Source organism: Phlebotomus argentipes, unplaced genomic scaffold, assembly GCF_947086385.1.
Source record: "Phlebotomus argentipes unplaced genomic scaffold, Phlebotomus argentipes genome assembly scaffold_18, whole genome shotgun sequence".
Taxonomy (NCBI): Eukaryota; Metazoa; Arthropoda; class Insecta; order Diptera; family Psychodidae; genus Phlebotomus; species Phlebotomus argentipes.
Genome location: NW_026776177.1, coordinates 15,412,352 through 15,437,583, shown reverse-complemented (window position 1 = coordinate 15,437,583; position 25,232 = coordinate 15,412,352). Strand labels below are relative to the sequence as shown.

Below are 25,232 nucleotides of genomic sequence, written 5' to 3'. Positions count from 1 at the left end.
CCAAGTTCTTTTTTCGCCAAAAAATAATTTTTGAAATACGCAGAAAAAAGACGTGAATGAGTAAGCAAGTAAGCCATCTAACAAAGCTGCGATGACCTTAAATTTTTAAGCTTTGTTTCAACACAATGACATTATAGTTTGAGATTTCTTGTTCGCCAGATAGACACATTGCATTTTGCCAAGCGGAGACAAAGGATCTAATAATCAAATAAAGGGACTCTGCCATCGCGAAAATGCGCAAATTCTTTCACTCTGTGCTGCTAAAATCTCGCAGAATTTCAATGTTCAGCCTCTGTTGAGAAATCATTTCGCAATTCGGCAATCCACCGAATCTTGATCACCTAATCGATGCTAACGTCAAACTCCACCTCTAAACCTTCTTCTTGGGCGATGATCCCGCCAGCAGAAAAAAAACCGCCAGCTAATAGCGAGCGAGATGATCGATGTGTAAGTAAAAAATTAGGATAAATTGCAAAAGAGTGATAACATTTTTCTCGTGTTCATCAATTCATCTTATGCGAAAATCTCACATCGGCGGCCTCTGTACACGGCTTTTTTATTTCTGGGCATATATCGCTATTATACATTGAGTGGTTTCTAAAAATAGATCTCTCATATTTATAAATATACCCTATGTAGCAATTGTAAAGAGCGTCTTAGCGAAAAAATTCACATGAGATCGCTAAAAAAAAGTTCCCTTATATCGAGCATCGCGAACCAACACCATCGCACGATCTTTGATCGCCGGAAAGCTCTTCTGTGGGTACTTTTTGGGGGAGAGATCGTCCCCATCTCGGCGATCTGCGATCGGGTGTGAGTGCGCGCCTGTGTGTGGGTGAAAGAGAGCAAAAAGGGGAGGATCTGTTGGACTACAAGTGTAATTTCTCTTTTCTGACTCTTGGCAATTGAAATTTGCTGGCAATAAACAACCATTTTTTCCCAACTCGTCTTTCGCATGGAGACAAATTTGCATTGTTGCCATTTCTCATGATCACATCAGAAACTCACACACAACACACACACACACACACTCGCTCACTCGCCAACTCCCGGCGACAAGAAATTTCAGTCTCGTCGCGATCATTTCGTCATAGCGACGTTGCGTCTCTCGTGGTGTGCGCCTGTGTGACCCCAACACAGCCCAAGTATCTCATTAGATGGAAGAAACAAATGAGAATTGAGTCGCGCCAGGCTTTGAATATCGGCGGCGCTGTGTGAATTTTGTGTTAAATCGCACGAATGCCTGAGAGAAAAAGAAATGATATGCCCCAAAGTCGGCGAGGAGTGGTGTGTGAGTGAGGCACACAGTCGCATACCTGCGGAGCGAGTGTGTGTGCCCGGCTATTGCTCCCTCGAAGCAGAGCCGAGCATCGCAGTCGAGCGAGTAGTGCCTTTGATATCGACTTTGTGGCTCATTTCAGCACAAACTGTCTCTTGGTGAAGTCGATTTTCATCGCCGCTGTCGGCTTCTTCAGCTCCAGCCAGACACACACCATTCTCTCCCCATTCCTCAAAGTTCTCTGGTGCTCTCTCTCTCCATCCCTCGCACTCGGGCTGTTTTTCCAAGTTTTTCCACCGACGAGGCGGATCACACCGATTCTGAGGGCAGTTTGAGAGTATTTTGTGAAAAATTCCCCTCGGAGAGACTTAATAATTAAGTGAAGTGAACAGTGATGGACTGATAGACAGTAAAACTGTAGAAAATGCGAGAAAATCATCATAGCGAACAAATTGTGCGACTGATAGGGAACTGGATTTTCCTGAACTGTGGCTTTTTTCTTATCTACCGAAAAGTGGGGAGGAATCGCAGCGCACAGACGGCGGGCCCAGAAGAACTCCCGCGGCAGGACACCTCTTCAACCATATGGAATACAGCAGGACTGAGCAGTGCTTAAGTGATTCAGGCCAACCCCAAAAATCTCGCGCACAATATTGTGAAATTGCCTACAACTCCGTGCGACAGAGATGACCATACTTCCCGTCCGGACGAATCTGCAAGTCAGCACTGTGATGCTCTTGGCCAGCTGAATGATCCCTGACGCTCGCCCTGGCACAGCGACTGGGAGAAAGAAGCGCGAGACGTCTGATGAAAAACGAATTTCCATTTCAAATATCTTGATGAATATGGTAACGCAGAAAAAGTACTGTGAAACATGCAAAATAGCCGGTCAAGTGAAAGTCTCTGGACGGAGACTTTACCTGGCCTTGAGTTCAAGCAGAGACACAAAAGCCCAGAGAGAGAGAGAGAAAGAGAACCTTCGACTTTTTAGGACTCGACCTTTTTCTCAAAATTACCACTACATGGAGACGTAATTAGTAATTGCAACTGTGACATTCCGGGCGACAGAGAGAGCCCCCCTCCCCCCTCCATCCCAGAAGCTGAGAGACGCCACTGGATTTTCCCCTTCTGGACACTCGCACGACCGTGTATCTCCAGTCCAAATAAGGTGAGTAGCAAACTTCAACTTTATCCATTTTTCACACTCCATGAGAAATTACCTTGTACATAGTGACCAAATCATTGGCTCTGGCTCTCAAATATTGACTTGGCGCAATGGGGCAAGAGAGGAGATTTAGAGTATATCTTCATCCTCCTCAAATGCGATCGTCATTTAATGCTAGAGCAAATAAAATGTACATTTTAAGTGATTGTTGTTGAGGTATTTTTAGAAGCATGATCTGGCTGCTATCTTGCTCTCAGCGGCGTTGTCAAGCCGTTGTCTTTTTGAAAACTCTTAGGGTAGGTTGTAGAGCTAGACTACGCCTAACTAACAGCTCCACCTACAACCATGCACACTGCTCTCTTGGCCCCTCTCTCTCGCTCTCGCTCTCTCAAGAATTCCACTCAGGCCGGTGCCCCTGCTTTGTGCTCAAAATCAAGATTATGCTATCACGAGAGACTTTTCACAAGAAAATCATGTGATGACATAATTTGTATTTTTGGTTATATCGTAACTACGTGACGCTTTCCAACCACCCTGTGACCTGAGGTTCGATATTCTAGTCTCTTGACTCGTTTTTTTTTTCTTCTTCTGTTGTCCCAACGCCCAAAATGCTTTGTGTGTGAAGAGCGAGCGAGATGGAGGCAAAAACCACCCATTCCAGTGAAATCCGGTGAGGACGGAGCAACAGAACCATTAAGAGATAGAAGGCAAAATTTTTGATGGAAGTTTCACCAAAAATTTTCCTACCTGTTCTCCTCCAGTAAAAACACAACACTTCCCAGGAAGAGGCAAATGTGTGTCGGTCCTTTGTTCCCGCGGGGATGAAGAAAAAGAGTCTTCCTCGGAATCTCCTCTTTGGGCCTATTCAAGAGACGCCCCTGTACAAGATTAGCCGCGGACACACATTACATATGAGTCCCTTCCAGGGATTTAAGGGTTGATTTGCAACACAAAGAGAATGACGAAGAGAGAAGTACATAAAGAGGTGTTCGCAAAACATTTCCCCACCAACACACAGGCTGGATTTTTCGAGAAAATTCTACACCACAGGTATAGACTGTGACTCACACGATCAACCCATACGATCGGCATGGCGTTTGCCAAGATAAGGAATGTGCTCTCTCGAGCGTTCTACACTTTATCAATTGTCAACATTGATTGGGAGTTGTGGCACAGGGGAGAAAAGGCACGCAATAGTGGTGGGCGCTGAGGCAAGAGCAGGGCTGAAAGCTCATGAATACAAGAGATCATTGATTGTGAGCCGCTACCCCTGGAATCGGGGTGAAATGTCCTGGGCATGAATAAAAATCGCCTCGTAATGCCTCACTCTATTGTCACAGAGAAATATTTTGTGGTGGACCCAAAAGGAGAGGAAAATGATTGTATTTCAATGACTAAATACGCGGCTCATACACGTCGTTAAGTGATTTTCTCTTTCCAACCACCCAGAGCAAATTCAACGGCCTCTCTTTCACTCTCCTTGGGTAGATGTGTACGTGAAAAAAAAAATCAAACGACTGGTGACTTTTGTTGCTAAGCACTCAAAGTGTGGCTCTCAACCGTATTATATTTTATTTTATATAAACTGTGTCGATTTTCACACAGTTTCATTGTTGTCTCTCATTTCAAATATCTCCTCTCTTCTTCTCATCAGCCGAAAAAAAGGAAAACAGAAACATACAAACAGGGCGAATGCTTTGCGATAGCCATTAAATATTGCTGCTTTTTTACATCTCTCAAAATCTACCGAAGAAAACTCATCAGCCATTCTCAATTTCTATGTTTGTGCATACTATTACTACCAATTTTCTGGTATTTGCCGAGAGAGAGAAGAAACTTCCCACTTGACGCGACAGTCATTTTCTTTTAATAGACTCTTCGTCTTTTGCCTACATTATAGTTTGGTGTGGCTGTGAAACTGGTTCAACACCATTCACCTCTCATAATGCTTTGCAGAGACCTCCAAAAATTCGCTTCCTTTTCAGACCACAAACTATGTGTTGCGAGAAAGACAATGCACCCCAGGGTGAAGAAGGGATGCCTTTCATTAAGATATTGTGCAGAAAGGAATCCCCAGCGATACTTCACGTAAAAGTCTTCACTCGCAAATTGTCTAACGCATTCTTTTTGACAGAGCAAAAGTCCCGCAATACAACTGATATTCCAAAAATTCAGGTTAAGTTCATTTTTTCCACACAAGTGCACATTGTGAGCTCATATCTGGTGCTCTCTTTTCTCAAGTCGTTTCACATTGAAGAATTGATAAATCCACGAAATCTACTTGCCACACACACACACACACCGCGACTTTCGACATCTCTGCGGCATTCTATTGAGTCTTCATGCTACGGTTTGCAATTGAAATGGCGAAAGGGAGCCTTGATTGCTGGCCTTTTCTTGCTGACTGTATCTTCTTAAAAATTTAACACTGCGGCTTTCCGGACATGATTCATACAAAATATTTTTACACACATCGACTCACACGGGCGAAACAAGAAATTCGCAAGTGATCAAATGGTGTGTATATTCCATCATCAATTGACTTTTTGTGCTGCGCATTCTGTGGGCAATTCGTAAGCGCAGTGCAAGACGCATGATGTCATCAATCAAATATCCTGGTCCACCATGATTTACACACTCGGCATTTCTTTTCAATTAATGTCCATTTCTGTGGTGAAGTGGTGTGGCCCCCATGGCTTCATTAAATTATTGTAATGGTCAGAGAGAGGGAGCTTTTTGTGGGTTTTCGCCTATCAGAGATATTCACTCGCGGCGTGGAAATTATTCTTGTGTCCTCTCCCTCTTGATTTTTATTGGAATTATCACACGATGGCCCCTTGAGTCGATGGGTAATAACAATAAGATCATCATGACACAATGATTAATACTTCCTGCATTGTTTACTTCATTATTGACGTGGCCACGTCATAAATGGACTCGCTGAGGGCTTTGCTCGCCTCTTTTCCCAGCCAAATTCATGTTATATCACATTTTAACCCCCAGGCTGAGGAAAACACCCGTGCAATGTGGTGATGGAAGTGGTGAATAAACATGAATCAAAAAATATATATGTGGGGATTCAATAAGAACCCATCATTATCCATGAGGGCATTAAACCCTTTCCTTCCTTCTCTCGCCCTCAACCCGACCAACAGACCGCACCATTTTTATTTCGGGCAAGTGTTATTAATTTCACGTTACAATTGGGCTGTACTGAAAAGTACAGTCGTGTAAACAACCCCCTTTCACAGGACCTTTCATCGAGCGTCGTGTCCTATGAATATTGCATTAAATACACTCACGTCTCTCAAATGTCTCAGAACTCGAGCCTCTCTCTTGTACTCAACTTTCTCGGCCAAATGATAATATTCTTGTGTCACAATTTCTGGCTGTGCCACGTCTTCGAGTCGCCAAAAGCATGTAATTTAATTTGGGATGATCGGGCAAAAAAACCATGGCTTAAGCGCGCACTCCCTTGTGCATTCACGCACTTACCATACATTGGTGAGCGCGCGGGAATAAGTGGCACAGAGGGACCAGGGCGGGACGCTTGTGGATGTTGTCTTTTGGACAAAAAGACGTGCAAAGATGATCAAGACAAAAAAAAACACAGAGGCATTCTACCTCAATTCTCGGGCATATTCAGTCTGTCTGGCGTCTGGAATTATCGCAATATAAGGGGTAATGCTTTTTGCACATTGAATCGCCCTTCATTTTCGCGCGTAATGGGTGCATTACACTCTCTCAAACCACCGCACAAAGTCAAGCACGAGCCACCCTCTCTGCCCAAAGTTCATTTGAGTATCCTACGCAGCGAACGCCCATCCCGACCCCCACGACGGCGGAGGGAACGACCCGACGCAAGTTTGGTAGAGTGTGCGACCCCTCGCAAGGGCTGGTGAGCGCGCGGGGGTGAGGCTGTAACAGGGTTCAGCCGTCGCGACGTCGCAATCCCTAACCTACCCTATTTCACGGGTGTGATGCCCCAAAAATATCTCCTACTCGCTACACCAATACACCAGCAACGGAGATTCGGGATGCTGGATTCTACATAGAAGGCAGACATGAGGTGGGGGGTGTTCAGAGCTGCCAATATTTTCCTCGCCACGATGAGGGGATCTCATCGGCCGAGAGAAGGAGAGGTCAAAGGCGAGTAGGGCCAGTTTTTGGTGACACCCCACACACAGCTCGGACTATAGAAATATTCATTAGATCCGGGGCAAAACCAATATCCTAGGTTCGTCGCCCTCGGGAGTCATTCCCAACACTTGCACACAGTCTCACTCGCCAAGTGAACGCTGTTGAATTGAGGCATAAAATTGCGCATGAGTCACACAAACATGGCAGAGGGGGTCTATGTACAAGATATATATTTATATATATATATCATCGATTCTCATACGTGTTTTATGGGTAGATCCGGCGAAAATGGCAATTGCGAAATCACACACACACGCGCGGAATCAGGCGAATGTCTAGACGCGAAACCCTGTGTCCGTCCTCGTTCCTGCCGCTGTGTGTCGTCCACCAAAACTCTACCCCGCCATGCCAGACGCCGTGGGGTTGCTCCGTTAGTGCGAGAGAGAGGCGATCGCGGTGCGAGCGAAAGGGAATCGTCCGGGGTACCCCAAGCGCACTGGCACGCAAGCGCCGACCATTGTGATTTTCCTCTCCTTCGCACTGCGAAAATCGTGTGGGCAAGAGAATTCACACTCTGGGCATCCCATCTCACTGGGGGGCTGCGGCGGTCGAGAGACAGAGAGGTGAGATGGACTGGCATTTCCCCTCTCTTGCCTATATCATCAAGTGAATATAGCGCCCCCCAGAATGATGATTAGAGTCAGTAGCGCTGATGCGACGGTGGAGAAATTCTCTCCCAACTGCACACACTGCTGAATACTAACATATTGGGTGATGCCTCAACAAAGATTCTATTTCACCAGTTAGTCTATCCCTGACTCACAATCTCGCAGCAACGCATCGGCGGGAGTGCGCGTTCTTTTTGGTGATTTGAGGACTCAAGACAACTCCACCATTTTCTCCAGTCACCATTCAGCGATCAACAGTGCTCGGGATCGGTGTGCAACGGCGAGAGCCTGTGATGGGGAGGCAGTTGTGTGAAGTGTGATTTCCAGTGGAGTGACCGAAGCCGTGTAGCGTGTCAGTTGGAGGATACCCAAGTGGTGTGTGGAATTCGGAATGACCAAGACGGTATTTTTGAAAATTTACTGCATAACTCGCGGTTGACGTCAGTGGGCAAAGCACATATGGTTGCGCTTATTTGTTGCCTTTTGCCAACAGCCAGAAAAATGCGGTGGGTTGAACGGTTTATTATATTTGAATATATTTCAAAATTTTTATACATTCAGCATCACACTCACGGGTTTTTTCTGTCTTCCTCTCTCGCCATTCATTCACATTTCTCAAGACGCGAGATTTTTGGGTGAATCAACTTGTTCTCCATCGCAATTATAAGAGAGTTGAACACTTGGAAATTTCACGCCTACGCCTAATTGGGAATTCGTAAGTAAGGCGCGATAAGTGACTGAAAACAGTGATTTTTTTTTCATTTGTAGTTTTCTGGTTTAAAATTACTGAATGTGTCACTTCCTATTGACTTCGCAATTTCTTTCACTGATGAATCATTTCCTCATTTTACTTGACTCACATAATATTGTCCCGAGAATTTCTCTCAAGTGGTCTGGCCAGTGCATTTGAGCAGATATTTTGATAACTCTTGTTCATAACCAGAGAAGTGTTATTCCCCCGCCAGTTGAGAGAGAAAAGAAGAAAAAAAATCAAGTGTGTTGAATAATTTCCTCTTTTTTCCTCATCATTTTCAACTAACGTACGTTTTCACATCACACACAGACATTCATTCATATGTGAAAAAGAGGCTTAAGTAGAAAAGATCACGCGAAAGAAGAATCCATTGAACCCTTTCGAAAAGATATAAAAAGCGTCAGAGAAAAATAAAATACCGTGTAGGTAGATAACTTCTTTGCCTATCTTGGCCAGGTGTTTCATCTCTTTCGCACCACCATGGCAGACATAGGCGCGTTATGTGAGGATTTGGGAGAAGTGAAGCGTCTGAAGACGGCGCTGGTGAATTTCCGCAGACACTCGTCCACTTAGACGTAAAATATTGTCCAATTTGAGATACTGCGCGACATGTTTGTATATTAAAAAGAAAGACTATTGCGCCGTGACTGGATGTGGCGCGTGAAAGCTTCGTCACCCACCCACCCATGGCATGAATGGCTTTGGAAAAAGCTCGTGGCCAGTTGACGTCATTCGGTGGAATAACACACCATTTAGTCAATTACCTCTCGTGCCATTCTCTCGTCTTGCCCCCGCCCTAAAAATCTGCTCCTCTATTTAACAATTTTCTCAGGAATTTCAGCAGCACTGAGCGATTTTCACTGCGGTCACCTACTATGGAAAGCACAACCCACACTCACAGATTACACACTGCGGCAAAGCGTATGCTGTGTGTGGAGGCCAAGGGGGCGGAAAAAAGACTGCCTCACTTATCATTGAGCCACATAGAGAGGGAACTCTCTCAGATAAGGCACGATCTGCATCAGGAAGATGTGTAGTCATAGTTTAATGCCGCATGAAACCCCTCATTTCTATACTATGGCTATCGCACAGAAGCGCATACAGTCTATTGTCTATTTGAATTTTCTCGTGAAAACAATCACTTTTTGACGTCAATATCAGACTCAAAATTAACATGGAAAATTAATTGTCTTGCAACAGATACACTCACTTTTATTGCAAAACTTTTCCCTATGAAATTGCAAAGTTTCTCATAACAGCTTGATTGTCAACCCGTGCAATATGATATATCGACAATATTATTAGTCATTTAAAATTCAGTATAAAAGCGTTGATAAACATCATTTGCGTCATCCAGAGAGCTTTTCCTGTTGCTCGCACACACACTGCAAACCTCTGTTTCTTCATCTGATTCCATTTACACACCATAAGACGACAAAAAGTCCGTAGCAATATCCGGAAGTTTGTTGTCGCGTCAATTGACTGTAAAATGACGAATTCAGTTGGATTTCGCGATAAAGATGTGTGTTGGGGTCTTTATCATGTGAGAAAAATTTCTCAGGCGAGCGCGAGTCGCGTACGTGGTGAAAAATGTTGGGTGGTGATCGCCCAATGTTTGGCCCGAAGCGCAAAAATTGGACGATTTGGCAGGAGGAAGGCTCGAGTGGACGCCAGTTCCGCGGGGTGGGGCAGCCATTGAATGGGTAAAGGTGTCTCACACGCGTTAACTTTGGTGTTCATTGGACCTCGTCAAAAAGTGGAAGAAGAAATATGTATTATCCAAGATATAAAGTCGAGTAAGCGCGCAAAATCCACCGCCAAGTGGCCAGAACTGAGGGAATTATTAAATTAAATAAGGTGTATAAGAGGCCAACAAATACACACATTAGATAGCAAATAATGAAAATGGGAGAGAAAGAGAATAAAAGGCAAAAAGACGAAAGAGAATATCATGTAATTAATAAATGAATATCAAGACATGCGATCGCGGTTGGAATTGTCTGATGATCGCGCGCATCAGAAAGTGGATTGAACTGGAAGCATTGATCACTTCATTTCTCTCCCGTGGGTCATCCTCAGATTGCGATCGAGGGCCAATTAATTCCACTTCCTTTTCCCTTTCATTGCACACACACTCACAGTGTGGACACATTCCTTGGTGAAGAGACGAGACATGTCGCTTGTCGCCGAGGAGACAAAATTCTACACCACCTCACAAATAAGACATTAACATTCCCAGTGGAATATTAATTAATATTCCAGACAAATACACAATTAAAAGCATCGAAAGCAAAGGCGGATAGACATATAAGCCGGGTAGCAAAAAATTAGTTCTTTTCTCCTCTGCTTCTCTCCCAAGCTTCTACTCTCACACCAATTACGACAATGTTGCGAAAAATATGCCAGTTGGGGATCTGTTCATCACATTTTAGCCACCATTAAAAACTAATTTAATATACCTTAACCCCTTTTGCGCGTCCAGCTACATAAATTTTTCACAAGAACACTCCGAAAAATATGCATATAATTTAGTTGGCTGTTTTTTTTGTGAAAATTTTACGTGCCTGGCTCTGCACAGTAAGAGAAGAATTACAAGATAAGGCAAGAATGTTGCCATACAAAACTTTTTTCTCACTCTGTGTCACCTACTTTTGGAGTCCCTCCCCTCGAATGGCAACCAATGTTGGAGAGAAAAAGCTCAATACCAACTTCTTGGTATTGAAATGCTACGCATTTATGACTCTATTTTTCACAGCTCACTAACAATGATATTTTCTCTCTGTCCTTCCAGACAATGTTCCATAGCAAGTCACTTGGCAAGTGACATTGAGGCATCTTCAGGTGATTGGGAAAGAAGGGAATAATTGGTCAGGATGTCAGGCACTTTCCTGAGTAGCTGCCGCATTGAATTTCCTGCCAGAGTCACTCTCAAGTGCCCTCTCACGGATTCACCTCATGCAACAATCTCCAGGTAATTTCATTTTCTGCTGGCAATGACATTTTCCAATGAATGGTGCGTGGTGCCTTGTGGTTTTAGCGCTGTAATCAACTGCATTTATCGCAGTACGACCGAGGGAAGGAAAAAAAAGCGATGCAAAATCGTGATAAAATCCCATTGACAGTCATTAAAAGAGATTTCGGATCGCGATAATCTCAATAAAAACGGATACGTGAAAATGTGCAATCTTTTTCAAATCCCAAAAGGAATTATTTCGCATCAGGTTTTTATTCTACTAATCTAACTTTTTTTTCTATATCGAATGACAATCCGAAGGTGCGCTCAATCACGACTCACTGAATTTATCTGGAAAAGCGTCCGGAAATATGAAATTTATCATGTTTGCACAACATTTACTGAAAATGCCGTGCCACTCTTTCTCCCTGCTCTTATCACACGTCGTCGTGCTAAGACACCGAACCTCAAGTACAGGCCACGGAACATGTGTTGGTTGGTGTTTTATATATACGTTTTTTTTCGCTGAAATTGCGACAATTGGGTGGTATATTTAAGCTTCAATTTTACTTCTTGCGCCACGACTCACAATTATTTCGACGTCCACGATGACTCAGCTCCTATAAATAATGAGCCATTCTCCTCTTCTTGGCCACCTTATAAAAGAAGGCGAAAGAAGAAATGTGAAGGAGAGACAGAGACGGAGTTGTTCTGGGAACAATGCTGGTGGTTCGCTTGATTTGCCGTCTTCAAGTTCACACGCGGATTTTGCTATTTTGCAAGGATTACCAGTTTTTCACTTGGAGGTTCAGCGGAGGTCATTCATTTGGTTTTGCCAATATACTTTTTATCCACACTGTGCGATTCTCCTCTCTGGGGTTCAGCAGTTTGTGTATATTTGTATAAGATTCACCGCGATTCTAATCAGTGCTAATTTCTCCCGTGTATCTTCCACTTGTTTCCATCTTATTTATTATTTTGTTAAATCTTGTTACACACACCTCATCTCAAATCGCTGCACTAAGAGGTGGAGAGATGTGTTTGGACTGCAGAAGAGGAAAAATTTCTTTTCTGTATCACTTCCTTCGTGCAATTCAGCCAAACCCATTAATTGAGTGAGAAATTGCAGAAAACATTATAACACACATGATATGCTTCAATTGAAGTCCAAGGTGTTGAACATTAGCATTTCCAAGCGGTGAAGGAGGCGAGAGCGAAGTCAAGAAAGAAGTAGACGCGCAGTGAGTCCAATTGCAAAATACACTGCACGATTAAGAGTGAATAGAGTGTGGCAAAAGTAATTTCGAGAAAACCTTCATATCACCCATTTTGAATGTAAAATGGTGCTAAAATGTATTTGACATTGTCCTACATTTTCTGTCTCACACAAACTCTCTCTCTAATATTACCCTCCGAAATACACATATCGTGTTGTGCAAATGTATGGGGCGACTAATTAAAATTTCTGGGCAGATGGAGAGCGATGCTAATTTCACGTGAAAAGAAAATGGGCCTGAGGAATGCCTCTGCCACCAGTCAAGGAGCAAATTCGTTGAATTTTATCACGCGCCAATAATCATTTTTCACACACCACAAAGAGCGGAGAGAGACAAATGTGATATCAATTTATTGATTGTGTGAATATTCAAACACCGCGCGCGACACTGTTGAATTCCACTAGGAGACAGTGCTCTAGTGAGATCATTCATCTTTGACTTTGAGGCTGATGGAGAGGAGAATCGCGAGCAGTGGCTTCGGAGTGCGATCGCGGTGCGCGATGAGGGAGAGAAATAGCAAAGTTCACAAAATAACCACGATGTAAAAATTTTATATTTTGATTGACGCAATTCACGCGAAAAATAGAACAATTATATCAAAATGGGATTCTGAGGGACTATGCTATCTCTTTGGCTGATCACTTGAGATCACTTAGCGATCGCGCGCACCTCCGGCTGTTCTCAATTGAGGATCAATGAATTTTTTTTTTCACTTAAATTCCTCACAAAGTGCTCATCCAGCACTTGTGAGTCAAAGGAAGAGCAGAAATAGCATCAAACAAGTCAAAAGTTTGTACAAAAAAAATGCTGTGAATCGAGCTTAAAACTTTTGAAAATGATTAAAAGTTTGCATTTTCAGCCCAACAGGTTTATCATGACTGTTTTCGACTAAAATTATCAGACACGATCATCACCATTAGAATGTGAGACTGAAAAGTCTGAAATAAACAAATTTTTCCTGGAATTACCCAAACTCCCCCCACACTAATGAAGAATGCGTCATACATAATTTTGGTGGCAATAGGAGAAGAGACGTATCATTGACTCCCAACTCTACTGCACAATAAACAAATTTCGTGATGATCTTCGGGTGATCTTGAGAAATAATTGACATATGTGTCATATTTGTCTATTTTATCATCTTGTGATTTATATGTGCATTCCAATGGCTCTTGAGCCCTCATTTGTGTGCTGCAGCAAGTGAGCACAGAGCCTAGACAGCCGACGAGTGCGATCGAGAATGATCTGTGGTAGGAAATCCAAAAAGACGAAAAAATAGCCAAGCCGAGATAAGATCAGTCTCCCCATTCATCGGCACAGCGGAGAGAGAAAGAGTGAGTGTTCGCGCGGTCCGTAGGTCGGGTGTGTGCATGTGAAAGATCGCCATGAATGAATGCCACCACAAGTGCATTACACATATTGTGAGATCGTCTCACTCTCCACAGGCAGTTCAAGGTCGATGGCGAATTGCGCGGCGCGAATTAAGCGTCGACGCCTGAGGAATTTAACCAATATAGACACAGACATGGAGCAAACCAGAGAAGATATACCGGGAGACATGGGTTGAAGGCGCAGCGAGAAAGATGATCTCGCCGAGGGGAACTCAAGCCCGGCTCACGGGCACATCGGAGGAGAGGCTGTGGTGTACACTATGGAATGGGGATCATTTGATCGCGCCAAGACAACACACCACACTCTCAGTGCGCTCGCAGCAGAATCGCGCGAAGCCTGTTGCCGAGAGACGGGAGGAGAGCGAGGTCTTATTCAAATGGGTGCGATATTAAAATGTCTCATCTGCATCCTCTACACATCACAAAGCGCGCTGCTTTTCGCGCATCTTCTCTCCCTCTCGCGTCTGATTCCAACTCGCCAGGCATTCACCCAAGTGTTAGAACACGAAGATCGCGAGGAAAAATGAGATGTACAAGATCACGATGGAGGGAGAGAAATATCAGATCGGGCCTCTCTCATTCCCACACAAAAGCTCTCTTCGTGGTGGAGGCTTTAACACCAAAGGCGCGCGCAAAAAAGCATCGCGCGGACAAAGTGAATGTCCGGACGTGCTCAAGTCGCACGAACTACCTTGAACTGGGCAATTGGGCATATAGCGAAATTTTTATTGGCTTCTCGCGAGTAAAATATGCTATAAAACACAACACACACATCGGGCATCTCTTCCCCCATTCCCCCAACATTCACAGTCACGTCGATCGTCGTGGTGATCAACCAATAATTCCCACCACGATCACGCGGCGATCGAGATTGTCCGCGAGGATTGCGGTGTGTAGGAAGACTGAGAGTGGTGCGAAAGAAGCGCGATATTGCCAAGGACACGTGAAGTGTGACGTGTTTATGTGATCATCACGCACAAGATCACACATTGTTGCTTCTATCTGTGGAGCCAAACTATTAAATCATACCTGTGGAATTTCCTGACATTCCGTCAACGTTACTTAAGAATGCCAGTGGCGAACTGGAGAAGCGAGATCACGGTGTTGCTTCTTAACTCATAAAACACATCTGCATACGCTAAGTCCTCCTAATCTGGATTGTAAGTTTTTTAAATGGGTGTAATGAAAACACACGAAAAATGTCGGTATACACATTAATAAATGTAATGAAAAAAGCTGTCTCTCTCTCTCTCTCTCTCTCTCTCGGGAGATGATCGTACACGAAGGAGAAGTGGAAGATTGTGTGGAAATGTGGGATATATGAAGAGACGTTCATTGACTTCAAGACAACACACAATGTTTTATTATTAACTAAATTGGCGACTGGCTTCACGACAGATCGCTAAGGCCGGACGACGAGTGCGAAGAGGCGAGAAGATGATCAGTCACAAAGAATTTTTGAGAAAGGGAACCACAGACAAAATTCGCAGATTCACTTGCCAACACTCGAGCCACGAACACTGATCGTGTGATCTTCCTTCAGTTGACTATTGAAATTGCTGCTCAGATGTTGTGTGTGTGTTAATCATGAGGCCAAGAGAGTGAGAGAGAGATTTACTTTTTTCGCGGCCGCGGCTGAAAGTTCCTCACTTGTGGTAATTCTTAATTTCATACTTATTTATATAAATGACTATGGCAAAAATATTTCCGCGATTCCCTTGCCCCGTCAATTAAACCGTCGTTCGCACACATGATTCGCCCAGAGTTTGAGAAAGAGAGGAGACATATAAGCCAGGGGAGAAAATGTGGAAGACATAGATCCAATTTAACTTTAAATTGCTTAATTTAATCGCGAGTCGTGGCAAAAATGAAGTGATGTGATAAAATGTACAAGAATGCGCGAGTTAATTAATATTTTATTCAATGGTTGAATTGGAGGAAAAATTCCACTCATCTCGAACAGGCAATTGTCAGGTGATTTCTCATCAATTAACCAGCTATTATTGCCAACGATACTTTCCCCACCACCCTTGAAAAAGTATCGATTTCGCTCTCTGATTTTTCTTTTATTTGAACTTCGTGCCAATTTGGGTGCAAAAAGCGGAAGTGAAACTGGAATTTCCAAACGAAAAATCTTCACCACGCGAGATTCGAGGGGAATTTTTCGGGCCGTTAGCGAGCAACAGTGAACCAATGAGCCACAGTGATCATTCCTGCACTTAATCGTACTCAGTGTGTGTCAAATTTTTCAACAATCCCAAAGATTTCTCTTGACTGAGTGTATGCTGTCTGTGTCGCGCCTCATTTTTTGATCATATAAAATCAGAAATTTTGCAATTCCTCACATTTTTCTCGCTGTCGTGCTCTTCTCCCCGGAAAGCTTTTATATCACTTTTAATGCTCCTTTATTTTTGGATTGCCAGCCAAAGGCAAGTGTGTGAAGTGAGGAGAGCTGAGACCAGAGTCTGGGTAGATTGCGGAAGAGACACGAAGAATGATATAACTTTATATAGTTTTTTTTTTCTTCATTTCTGCCTCTGTCGAGCACCACATACATTTTTGTTATAAATCTAATTAGAAATGAAAGCAGAAGCTTGTTATAAAGTGTTTCCGTTTTAACGAGTGTGCGGTAATCTTGATGGTTCTTTTCTTCAAAATGTGGATGACGAGAAGAGAGATCATGAACCAAAAAGTCGACAATTTAGTGCGATTTCACAGTGAAATTTTTGTTGAATTTCAAATGGAATTTTTTCCGAGACATTCTGCTTAATACCTTCATTTCGAAATCAGTGTCGCTCTGTGAGCAATCTCGAGCTTGGGCTGAGATGTGATTCATCTGTGAAATCTCGAGCTGGAGACGACTTTTGAGAGAGAAGCAATCGATCTTCGTGTCCATGAAGAACACCGAAAAGACTGCAATAGCTGTAGTTTTTATCAAGTATACTCACGTTGAATGCTTAAATACATATGCATTGACATGTCGCGAAATGTGGAATCAACTTCCCACCTCAATTTTTGTGTTGTAAATTGAATGATGTATTTTAATGTGTGCGAAGAGAGTGAGAGACTGTGGATTGTGATTTTGGCCAGACAACCTTGATATAGATTCACGTGTACGAAAATTTCCTTTGATCTCATCTGTTCTTTTTTTTTTCTCTCGCTCTCCATTTCCAGACGACGGCGGTGTGCGGCTACGAAAATCGTCCCGATGAGAGCAGAGGACCCCTCTGGCAGCGTATCATCTGGTTTCGACGAAAAGGTGGGCACACACGGAGGAGACAAAGGGACCTCAAGATTGGGTGAGAGATGAAAGGGTTGGAAAAATTCGCTAGACGAGGAAGAGAGGTGTCAGTGAACTGGTTTACTCTGACTGGAGTGAACCCCATCAAGGCCACGGAATGTCTGGATGCCGAATCCCTGCCATGGAATTCTTCCTCCTTCCCAGCAGACGGTTTTTTGTCCGCCGCGCTGAAAATCTCTTGATGAAATATTTGGAGGGACCCTTGAGACAATTCAGCGAGAGAGACAGAATTCACACACACGAGGAACATCTGTAGGAAACCCCAAAAAGCACAGCTCATGGGCAACTCAGGAGAGGAGACAGAGAGAGAGAGAGCGCGAGGGACTCTTCTGCCCACCTGCTGCTTGATTAAGAATTATTACCCCGCCCAGGTATTGAAACTCACAAGTGTATGTGTGTGTGTGCAGCTCTTTTTGCAATATTCCCTCATTTTAATTCTCTCTATTATTATTAATAATTAGCCAATAAAAATGATAATTGCTTGTAGTGCGAAGATCAACAGACACACCGTGCACTTTGTGGCCGAGGCAGCGAAGCACCGACGGCGCCTCTCTGTTGTTGGACTCAAGAATGCAACGGAGGAGTTTAATGCACCGTGAAATTGGGTGAACAAAAGTCTGCTGCCTGCGTATAACCCCTGGGAGGTGTACCACCAAGTGTTGTGTATCGTTTGGGGGGATCATCGCGACCGATCACTTGACACAGACACCATCAGCTCTGTCCAAGTGACCGATACAGGCGTGCGCACACTTCTCTTTTTTTTTAATTGAATTCACCCAGTGATTAGCAAATGGGTATCGTTTCAGCACAGATTCGATCATCCAACACACATTAAGCCAAACATAAATCACCCACGCAACGATCTTCACTTGTGAGTTTGATCTTCTTGTTCAGCCATTTCGAAAACATGCAGTCGGCATCTATTTTTAAACCATCAACCTCATCCACTGTGCGCTCCTCACGCCGCCGAAGAAGACTCACCTCCTCACAGACCATCCTCGATTTCCCCGAGCAATATACTCTTTTTATCTGTGTTAATAGCTTCAAACAACTAATTGACGCATTCCCTATATTCAGCACGCACTATAACTTTTTGTTTCAGTCTCCATCTCTCTCGCGCACACTTGCTCTCCATAGCCATCCGTTGGGCCCCCGCGCGCGCCCCACAAGATGCGAATGAGACGCACGGGATATGAGAGGTGAACTTCCGGACATGGGGAAGATTTCTGTGTTGCGCGCTACTCGGGGCCTTTGGACTTTGCATTAGATTTGAGTCAGGTACCTGAAGTAGCGCGCGAAACGGAAATACCAGCACGGTTTGCGGGACTGATCGGCGATCTTTTGGACGCGCTATGATGTGATTATTTCTTCAAGAGAAGCCACACACTCCACGATCCACTAGTCATTGTCGCATGTCTATTGTACTTCATCAGGTGCTCTGGTTGCTTTAGATACCCGGCACATGATGGAGTACACTTCATTTGCGATCAAGTGATCATCGTTCAGCCAGTCAACAGCCGAACACACAATTATAACAGAGAGAAAGAGAGAGAGAGAGACAGAGAAAGAATGAAGTACTACAATGCAATAAAGTTCTTGACCACAGAATTGACTTGTGTTTTTCATGAAAAATCTCGCATCTTGATAGGGATTCGCCAAGAAGATTAGCACAGCAAACAAAGGCCCAAGAATATTTCAATGCTATGAGATTTCTTGGTCACTTCTGAGAACTCTAAATCACCAGAGATACCGAGACTCACGACCAGGCATTTCCGGGGTGTTGATGTGTCAATCATGCTCAGCGAGCAAAAAACCATTAATTTTCATTCAAGTCCACAAACACTGGACCCTCCCTCCAAAACAAACAATACCATTTTTGGGATACAAATTCAACTTGCAAGATGATCTTGTTTTTCCACACCACTCAATTCTCCCAAGCGCAAGATAAATGGCTCAATTGGATATTTCACTGATTTCAATGTGAATTCCCGACCGGAAATGCCTCTTATCTCACACACACTCTCCTTTTAAAATTAAATATTGAGATTGCCTCATTAGCCTTCCCTCATTTCTGATCAAATCCGTGCGCCGCTGATGAGGCAATTTAATTTCGCAATTGCCGATCACTTCCTGTTTCACCATTACAAATGCATGCATTTCAATATTCGGCAATTCTTGTGAATTTGGACCAAAAGAAATGTACCATCTTGAAGCGTCAAGAAAATCTGCTGATAGCTTTTCTATCAATCCCCCTTAATCTGATAAGAATTTCCTCATTTCTGAGAAAGCCAGTTGAAAACACAAAACAAACACAACTGGAATTCCTGATAAGATACTTTCTTTGTTCTACTTTCCTCATCGCAATCAACATGACAACAACTCAGTAATATGATAATGAAAAATACATATTCTTTCAAATTTCCTCCCACATTGGCTTGGCTTTTGAATTTCCCGCCGCACACTTTTTCGACATTCACTACCATTTTTCGTAATTCTCCATCTCTTTCGCCCCGATGACAATCCATTTCGAATATGTGTAGTAATTTTCCTTCAAAACAAATAAAGCCTCTCTTATTGTGATTAAATAAGTGCTTGGCAAAGTTTCACCCAGCAACTGAATGGGTGGTTTAGGATAATCAGGAAAATTGCTGATTTTCCTGCCGTTGTTTAGAGTTGCACTGCGCAGTATTTCTATTTAAAATACGCCTACACTTCAGTTCTCGCGAAGAAGGTCTTCAGTCAGATTTCACTCACGACCTTTCTCTTTGTGCTATTGTTTTCCCCAAAAGCCAGTTCCTGCTTAATATATTTTCCACGTACCGCTATCAGGTGTGATAAGAAAATGCGCACACTGACGGGATGTTGTTTTGGCGTTGGCTGTTTTCTCCTCGCGGGATTCCTCGCAGTGACAGTGAGGTCAGTGTCAATGGGTATTTTTGTGCCAGCGACTCGAGTGCACTTGTATCTGGCTTGTAATCTTGCAGGGCAACGAGTGACGAGCATCCCTGGGATGTGCTGATCTTCACGCAGCAGTGGCCTCAGACGGTCTGCCACCAGTGGAAGTCCTTTGACAAGAGGCACAAGTGTCTCCTGCCCTCCGCGAGGAATCTCTGGACAATCCACGGAGTCTGGCCGACCAAGTACGGTCAAAAGGGACCCGCATATTGCAACTCATCGCTGGTCTTCAACAGCACCGAAATCGCCTCCATAGAGAATCAGCTGGAGATCTTCTGGACCAATGTCGAGCTCAAGACGGACCACTATGATTTCTGGCGCCACGAATGGGAGAAGCACGGCACCTGTGCGTCAGTTCTGCCCGAACTGAGCAATGAGGTTCGCTACTTCAGTCAGGGACTGAATTGGCTTCATCACTACTCAATGTCCTCGATTCTCGCCGAAGCCAAAATCCAGCCTGACTCCTCGCCAAGCGTCGATGAGATTCACTCAGCCGTTCTCAGCCAACTGAAGCACAATCCCGTCATTCACTGCTCCTACGATTCCAGTCGAGGGGAGAATTTCCTGGAAGAGATCCGCATCTGCTTCAGCAAAACCCTCGAACTGATTGACTGTGATGGAGTTGTAGAGTTGAATTATCCCATTCAAGAGCACTCCGAAGGCAAGATAATCTCAAACTGCGATCCGACCAAGAAGATCCTTTACCCAAGCATCGTACCCGATCTCGAGGAAGGTCTCCCCGTTGCGAGAGCAGACATCGACGACACCGCGTGGAAGCTGCCGCTCGTGAACATCTACAGAATCATCCAGATCGTCAAGTGGGCCACTTTTTAGACTGCTTCTCGCGCTACACATTTGCTAGCGTCCCGCCTCGTTTTAGCCAATACTTTGTAAATACTTCGATTTTATTTTAATAATTGTATAGATTTTTCCTTTTTTCTTTAAATATAAATTAAAATATTTAATAGAAGATACCATGACGTTGTTTTCTTCGCGCTGACTTTCCGATAGAAAGTGTTTGAGAAAGTGGAAACAATGTTGTGATCAAATTACTGAAGGAGAGAGCTATTCTACGTAAAAAGTTATTTTGGATGAAAAACTGTGCACTTTAGTTGAGTCATTGTAGCACGATATTTCTAATTATGACATCGCGGAAGTTCTTTCAGTGAATAAATGCGAATGAATCATTTGATCTTACAGAGTCACAGAATCAAACTGAAGAAATTCAGACGAAAGTCTCCTTCTATAGTCTTATCTGTCTCATAAAATTGTTTATTTTAGTATGGAAACATATTTCAGCATAATTGAGCATAGGAGAAGAAAAATAAACAATATTTATCAGTTTTCATTAGCTGAATAAGAACTTTCCCTCCCTATAAACCGTTCTGCCTACTTTCGGGCACTTTTCGTATTGAAACATTCAACCAGTTGCATGAAACATGAAACACGTTCCATAGAAACCAATATTTTATTTACACCGGCAAACAATTCAGTTGAAAATTGTGAGAACAAAGGATAATGGACCGAAATCCTGAAGTGTCTTCATTCCTCGAGGAAGAGTAAACCAAGCAGTAAGAATATTTGGAATTTGTTCAATACACGAAACTTACTTTGCAGGGAAAGATTGGCTAAATTCGGCAGGAGGGATAAAGAGTCATCTTCGCCAATTGGTGAGAAGGAAGAGGACGTCAACCTTCCCATATCCTCCGACTCTGACTCTGATGACTTTACTTTGATTGAGAATTTCAGCGAGAAGAGAGCTAAAGACATTCTCTTCAGTCAGTTAAACTACACCAAAATAATCCTTGAGTAAGTCTCCACGATTTTATATATCGACAAATCTCGTTAATACTTTTTTCCTCTTTCAGCTTGGAACTCCAGAAGGAACTCTGCCTGGAAGTGGGAGTCAATATCTCAGACGAGTTCCCATGGAAGCTGATGAAGAAGGAAATTCTTGAGGACTATCTCACCGATAACCACCCAGAAACTGAGATCCTTCGTAACAAACTCAACCAAATGGACAGTGAGAGTGTTATTCTGGTTGGATACCTCTCTGACTTTGCTGAGGAAGGAACATTCGTGGTCTACGATGATGCAGAATCGGCCAGAACAGCTTCACGAGTCATTGAACAGCTGGAAGCTCTGCAGAGACATCGACTTAAGCGGAGACTCACCAAAGTCCCGGGGAAATGGGAGTGCCTGGGCAGCGACAAGGAAGTCAACGAGTACGCTCCTCGTGTCCGTGAGAACATGGTCAACGTCCAGATTCAGAGCATTTATCCTGTGCGACAGAATCGCGAAATAAAGCTCCAGCAGAGACTGTGTGACGACGCCAGAGATGGATATGTTGAATTGGTGGCTGGAAAGAAAGAATTCGACAACATCTACAAGTCTCGAATTGATACATTCATCCAGTGCGCTCCCATGAAAGTGCATCTGGAGCAGCAGACGGATCCCACTTTTCCCACAAACGCCTGGTCACAGTACATTTATGTGATAGAGCGCGAGAGGAGGGAACAATTGGAAGCTGAACTGAAGGCAAAGGCTGAAGAGGACGCAGAAGCAGAGGAAGAACAAGGCGAAGAGCAAGAAGGGGAAGAAGAGAAGGTCCAGGAAGTTAAGCCCATTGTCTTGTCATCGAAGATGAAGGAATTCTTGGAAGCGCTGGAGTTTAATCAAATCGACATGTACCGAAATGACTACATTTTAGCCAGATCGAAGCGTTTGGCGCCTTTTAAAGTTCCTCAGCTCAGTGAAAAGTTCTGTTTTGCAGACATTACTAAGACTTCCGGACGCAGAGTTCACTGCATTGAGTGGCATCCAACGCTATCAGGCATATTCGTGGCTTCTTACACCTTCGATACGCCATCAGTGAAGATTTCCACTGCTGATAACACCGATATGGTCAATAGAATTGTTCTGCAGCCAAATTATGTTCTCATGTGGAGCTTTGACAACACATTATCACCCAAATTACAACTAGAGGCACCACGAGAAGTGAGTGTGCTGTCCTTCTGTCCCTTTGACCCCACAATCCTAGTCGGTGGTCTCATCAATGGACAAATTATTATTTGGGATCTCAAAGATAAACTGAAAGAGTGCGAATCCGAGGAGACTTTAACGCCCAATCAAGTGAAAAACCGGGAACTGATGAGAGAATTCTTGCGATGGACAAACACCAAGCATCAGTATTTATTTATTCGCAGAGCATTAATCAGCTCTATTGATCACTCTCAACAAGGCCAGATAACAGGAATTCGCTGGCTCAATTCTCGCCACTTGATAACCACAGGTGGACAGATGAAAGAGGATGACAAAGAGAATAGATTCTTCGTGACATCATCTCTGGATGGAACTGTGGCTTTCTGGGATCTCATGCACCCTGAAAGGTGCATCGATAGAAAGACACCAGTGAAGAGGAAGCAATTAAATCTCCCAGCAAGCATCTCTGAAGGGTTATCTGAACTCGCAAAGTACGATAGGATTTATCGGCCAGAAAACATGATCAGTGTGAAGAAGCCCATCTCGGCAATGATCTTCAGTGATGCTCTGTTCAAATGGGAACCCTTGGGATCAGTGTTCAATAAGCCACTAACAGTGCGAATTCCATTCAGAGGCGTTCCTCTTCCGCCTCTGAAGATCGAGCCTCGAGTGCAAATTGATGAGGAGGAGGAAATTGAGGAAGATCTCAATCCCTTGAATTTCTTCCACGTCTCCACGAGTTTTGGGGAGATTTTCGAAGTGAGATGGAAAGGTCACGAAGCTGATCCTCAAGCTGTGATCAGTCGCGATCAGGGAAATCTCAGCCAGACTTTCGCCTCGGTTCACGATGGACCAATTGTGGCACTGGAGAGGAATCCCTTCATCCCTGACGTCGTGCTCTCCATCGGAACAAGGGTCCTGGCCATCTGGCGAACAGACACTCCACTCAATCCCATTTACTATCGCCGCCGTCCTGCAACTCTCGTATCGGCAAAGTGGAGCGTGAGACGAGCTGCTGTGTTCTTTGTCACACGAGACGATGGCGACATTGAGGTGTGGGACTTGCTCAATCAAACTCAGTCGCCGACACTTGTGTCCAGCGTGGGCAGCCAGATCGTGACGACAATAGTGCAACAGAGGCTGCCACTGATGCAGGATGTCGTCGCCATAGGCGACTTCAATAGCAACATACGCATTCTCGTCATTCCACCAACACTCGCGACTGCCACACCTGACGAAGTCAATCTCCTCGATCGTCTAATTGCCGATGAAATTGATCGCCGCAGGCACCTAGCGCAGTTGCAGGCGGAATGGTTTGCCGCCAATGAAGACATTATCGTAGCGAAGCGGCAGTTGGAGTTGGAGGCACGCGAGGCGGAAGAGAGACGTCAGCGTCTGGCCAGAGACCAGGAGGACTTGAGGCGGGTGCGCGAGGAGAAGGAGGCGCGCAGGCGGGCGCTGAGAGACAAGAAGAAGATCACCTTCGACCTGCCACAGCAGCTCAATCGAAAGTGGGACGAGATGAATTTGATGAGACTCATGAAAATGATAATGACGATGAAGAAATACAATCCCGATCAGGTGGCACAGCAAATTGCACCAGAAAAGGAGAGATTGGAGTATGAGAGGATTAAGAAGGTCATCATAAGGCAGTCCTTTGCGAAAATCGACGAGGAACTCATTGATATAAGGAGGAGATTGATGCCAGTGCAAGAGACACTAGTCGATCGTCGAACTCTGATTAAAGATCTCCTGGAGGAGATTTTGACACAGAAATTCGATTACAACACATTTCAGGAAGAAACCCTCAAGGAAATTTCTCTCTACCAAAAGAATGCCAATTTGAGCTTCAACGATATCATGGCCAGAGGTCGAAAGAGCCGCGAGGTGATTGAGAAAAGCTTCGGAAATACACTCCATCAGGATTTGTACGTCATCATGTGGTGATCATGAAACATAATAAAAATTTTCCACTTTCAGATATGAAGAGCAGAAGAGATTTCGCCACGGCATTAAGAAATCCACTCAGGATTCGGCATCGCGAGTGGAGTCTTCAAGAGCAAGTCGTCGCGCTCGATCAGTCACATTTCCCGATGACGTTAAATCTGAGGAGTAAAAGTGATCAAGTTGAAATTTCACTGCGCAACAAATTGCTCCATCATCCAAAAATCTCAATTGGCAACACACAATCAATTTTACCACTAATTTTCCCTAAAAACAGCACAGTTTGCCAGAGCCTCGCACATATATTGGCTGTTGATGAGAGAAAGTCTACCGGAAAAGTAGACAAATTGTCAATGAATCTACATTATGATCATTGTTTAACCATTTTTTTGCAGTTTCTTCCTTTTCGGGACATTTTCCTAG

General features: G+C 44.0%; 2 protein-coding genes and 1 long non-coding RNA gene across 4 annotated transcripts; all 3 read left to right on the top strand.

The window, feature by feature from the left end:
* The first annotated feature begins 1,424 nt into the window (after positions 1-1,424).
* On the top strand, positions 1,425-18,161 carry LOC132259463 (uncharacterized). Of its 2 annotated transcripts, none has more exons than XR_009468313.1 (4): positions 1,425-2,447; positions 10,798-10,977; positions 16,802-17,299; positions 17,416-18,161. It is a non-coding gene; the product is annotated as an uncharacterized LOC132259463 (long non-coding RNA). The 2 variants fall into 2 exon arrangements; XR_009468314.1 differs by lacking the exon at positions 1,425-2,447 and adding an exon at positions 7,675-7,758.
* Positions 18,162-19,275: 1,114 nt separating this feature from the next.
* Positions 19,276-21,204, top strand: LOC132259503 (ribonuclease Oy). Its single transcript, XM_059757166.1, has 2 exons — positions 19,276-19,844; positions 19,913-21,204. The coding sequence occupies exons 1-2, from the start codon at positions 19,771-19,773 to the stop codon at positions 20,715-20,717; spliced, it is 879 nt and encodes a 292-aa protein (XP_059613149.1). The 5' UTR covers positions 19,276-19,770; the 3' UTR covers positions 20,718-21,204.
* A 197-nt stretch (positions 21,205-21,401) lies between these two features.
* Positions 21,402-24,981, top strand: LOC132259232 (dynein axonemal intermediate chain 3). The gene is made up of 4 exons (XM_059756789.1): positions 21,402-21,442; positions 21,501-21,553; positions 21,694-24,793; positions 24,846-24,981. Exons 1-4 carry the CDS (start codon positions 21,402-21,404, stop codon positions 24,979-24,981), a joined length of 3,330 nt encoding a protein of 1,109 aa, XP_059612772.1.
* The last annotated feature ends 251 nt before the right edge of the window (positions 24,982-25,232 follow it).

Excerpts from the sequence above, each read along its gene's own strand:
- LOC132259232 (XM_059756789.1), top strand. The coding sequence starts at position 21,402 with ATGGACCGAAATCCTGAAGTGTCTTCATTCCTCGAGGAAGA. Across the intron at positions 21,443-21,500 it reads TCTTCATTCCTCGAGGAAGA|GGAAAGATTGGCTAAATTCG; the intron begins GTAAACCAAGCA and ends CTTACTTTGCAG. Across the intron at positions 24,794-24,845 it reads AATACACTCCATCAGGATTT|ATATGAAGAGCAGAAGAGAT; the intron begins GTACGTCATCAT and ends TTCCACTTTCAG.
- LOC132259503 (XM_059757166.1), top strand. The coding sequence starts at position 19,771 with ATGCGCACACTGACGGGATGTTGTTTTGGCGTTGGCTGTTTTCTCCTC. Across the intron at positions 19,845-19,912 it reads TTCCTCGCAGTGACAGTGAG|GGCAACGAGTGACGAGCATC; the intron begins GTCAGTGTCAAT and ends GTAATCTTGCAG.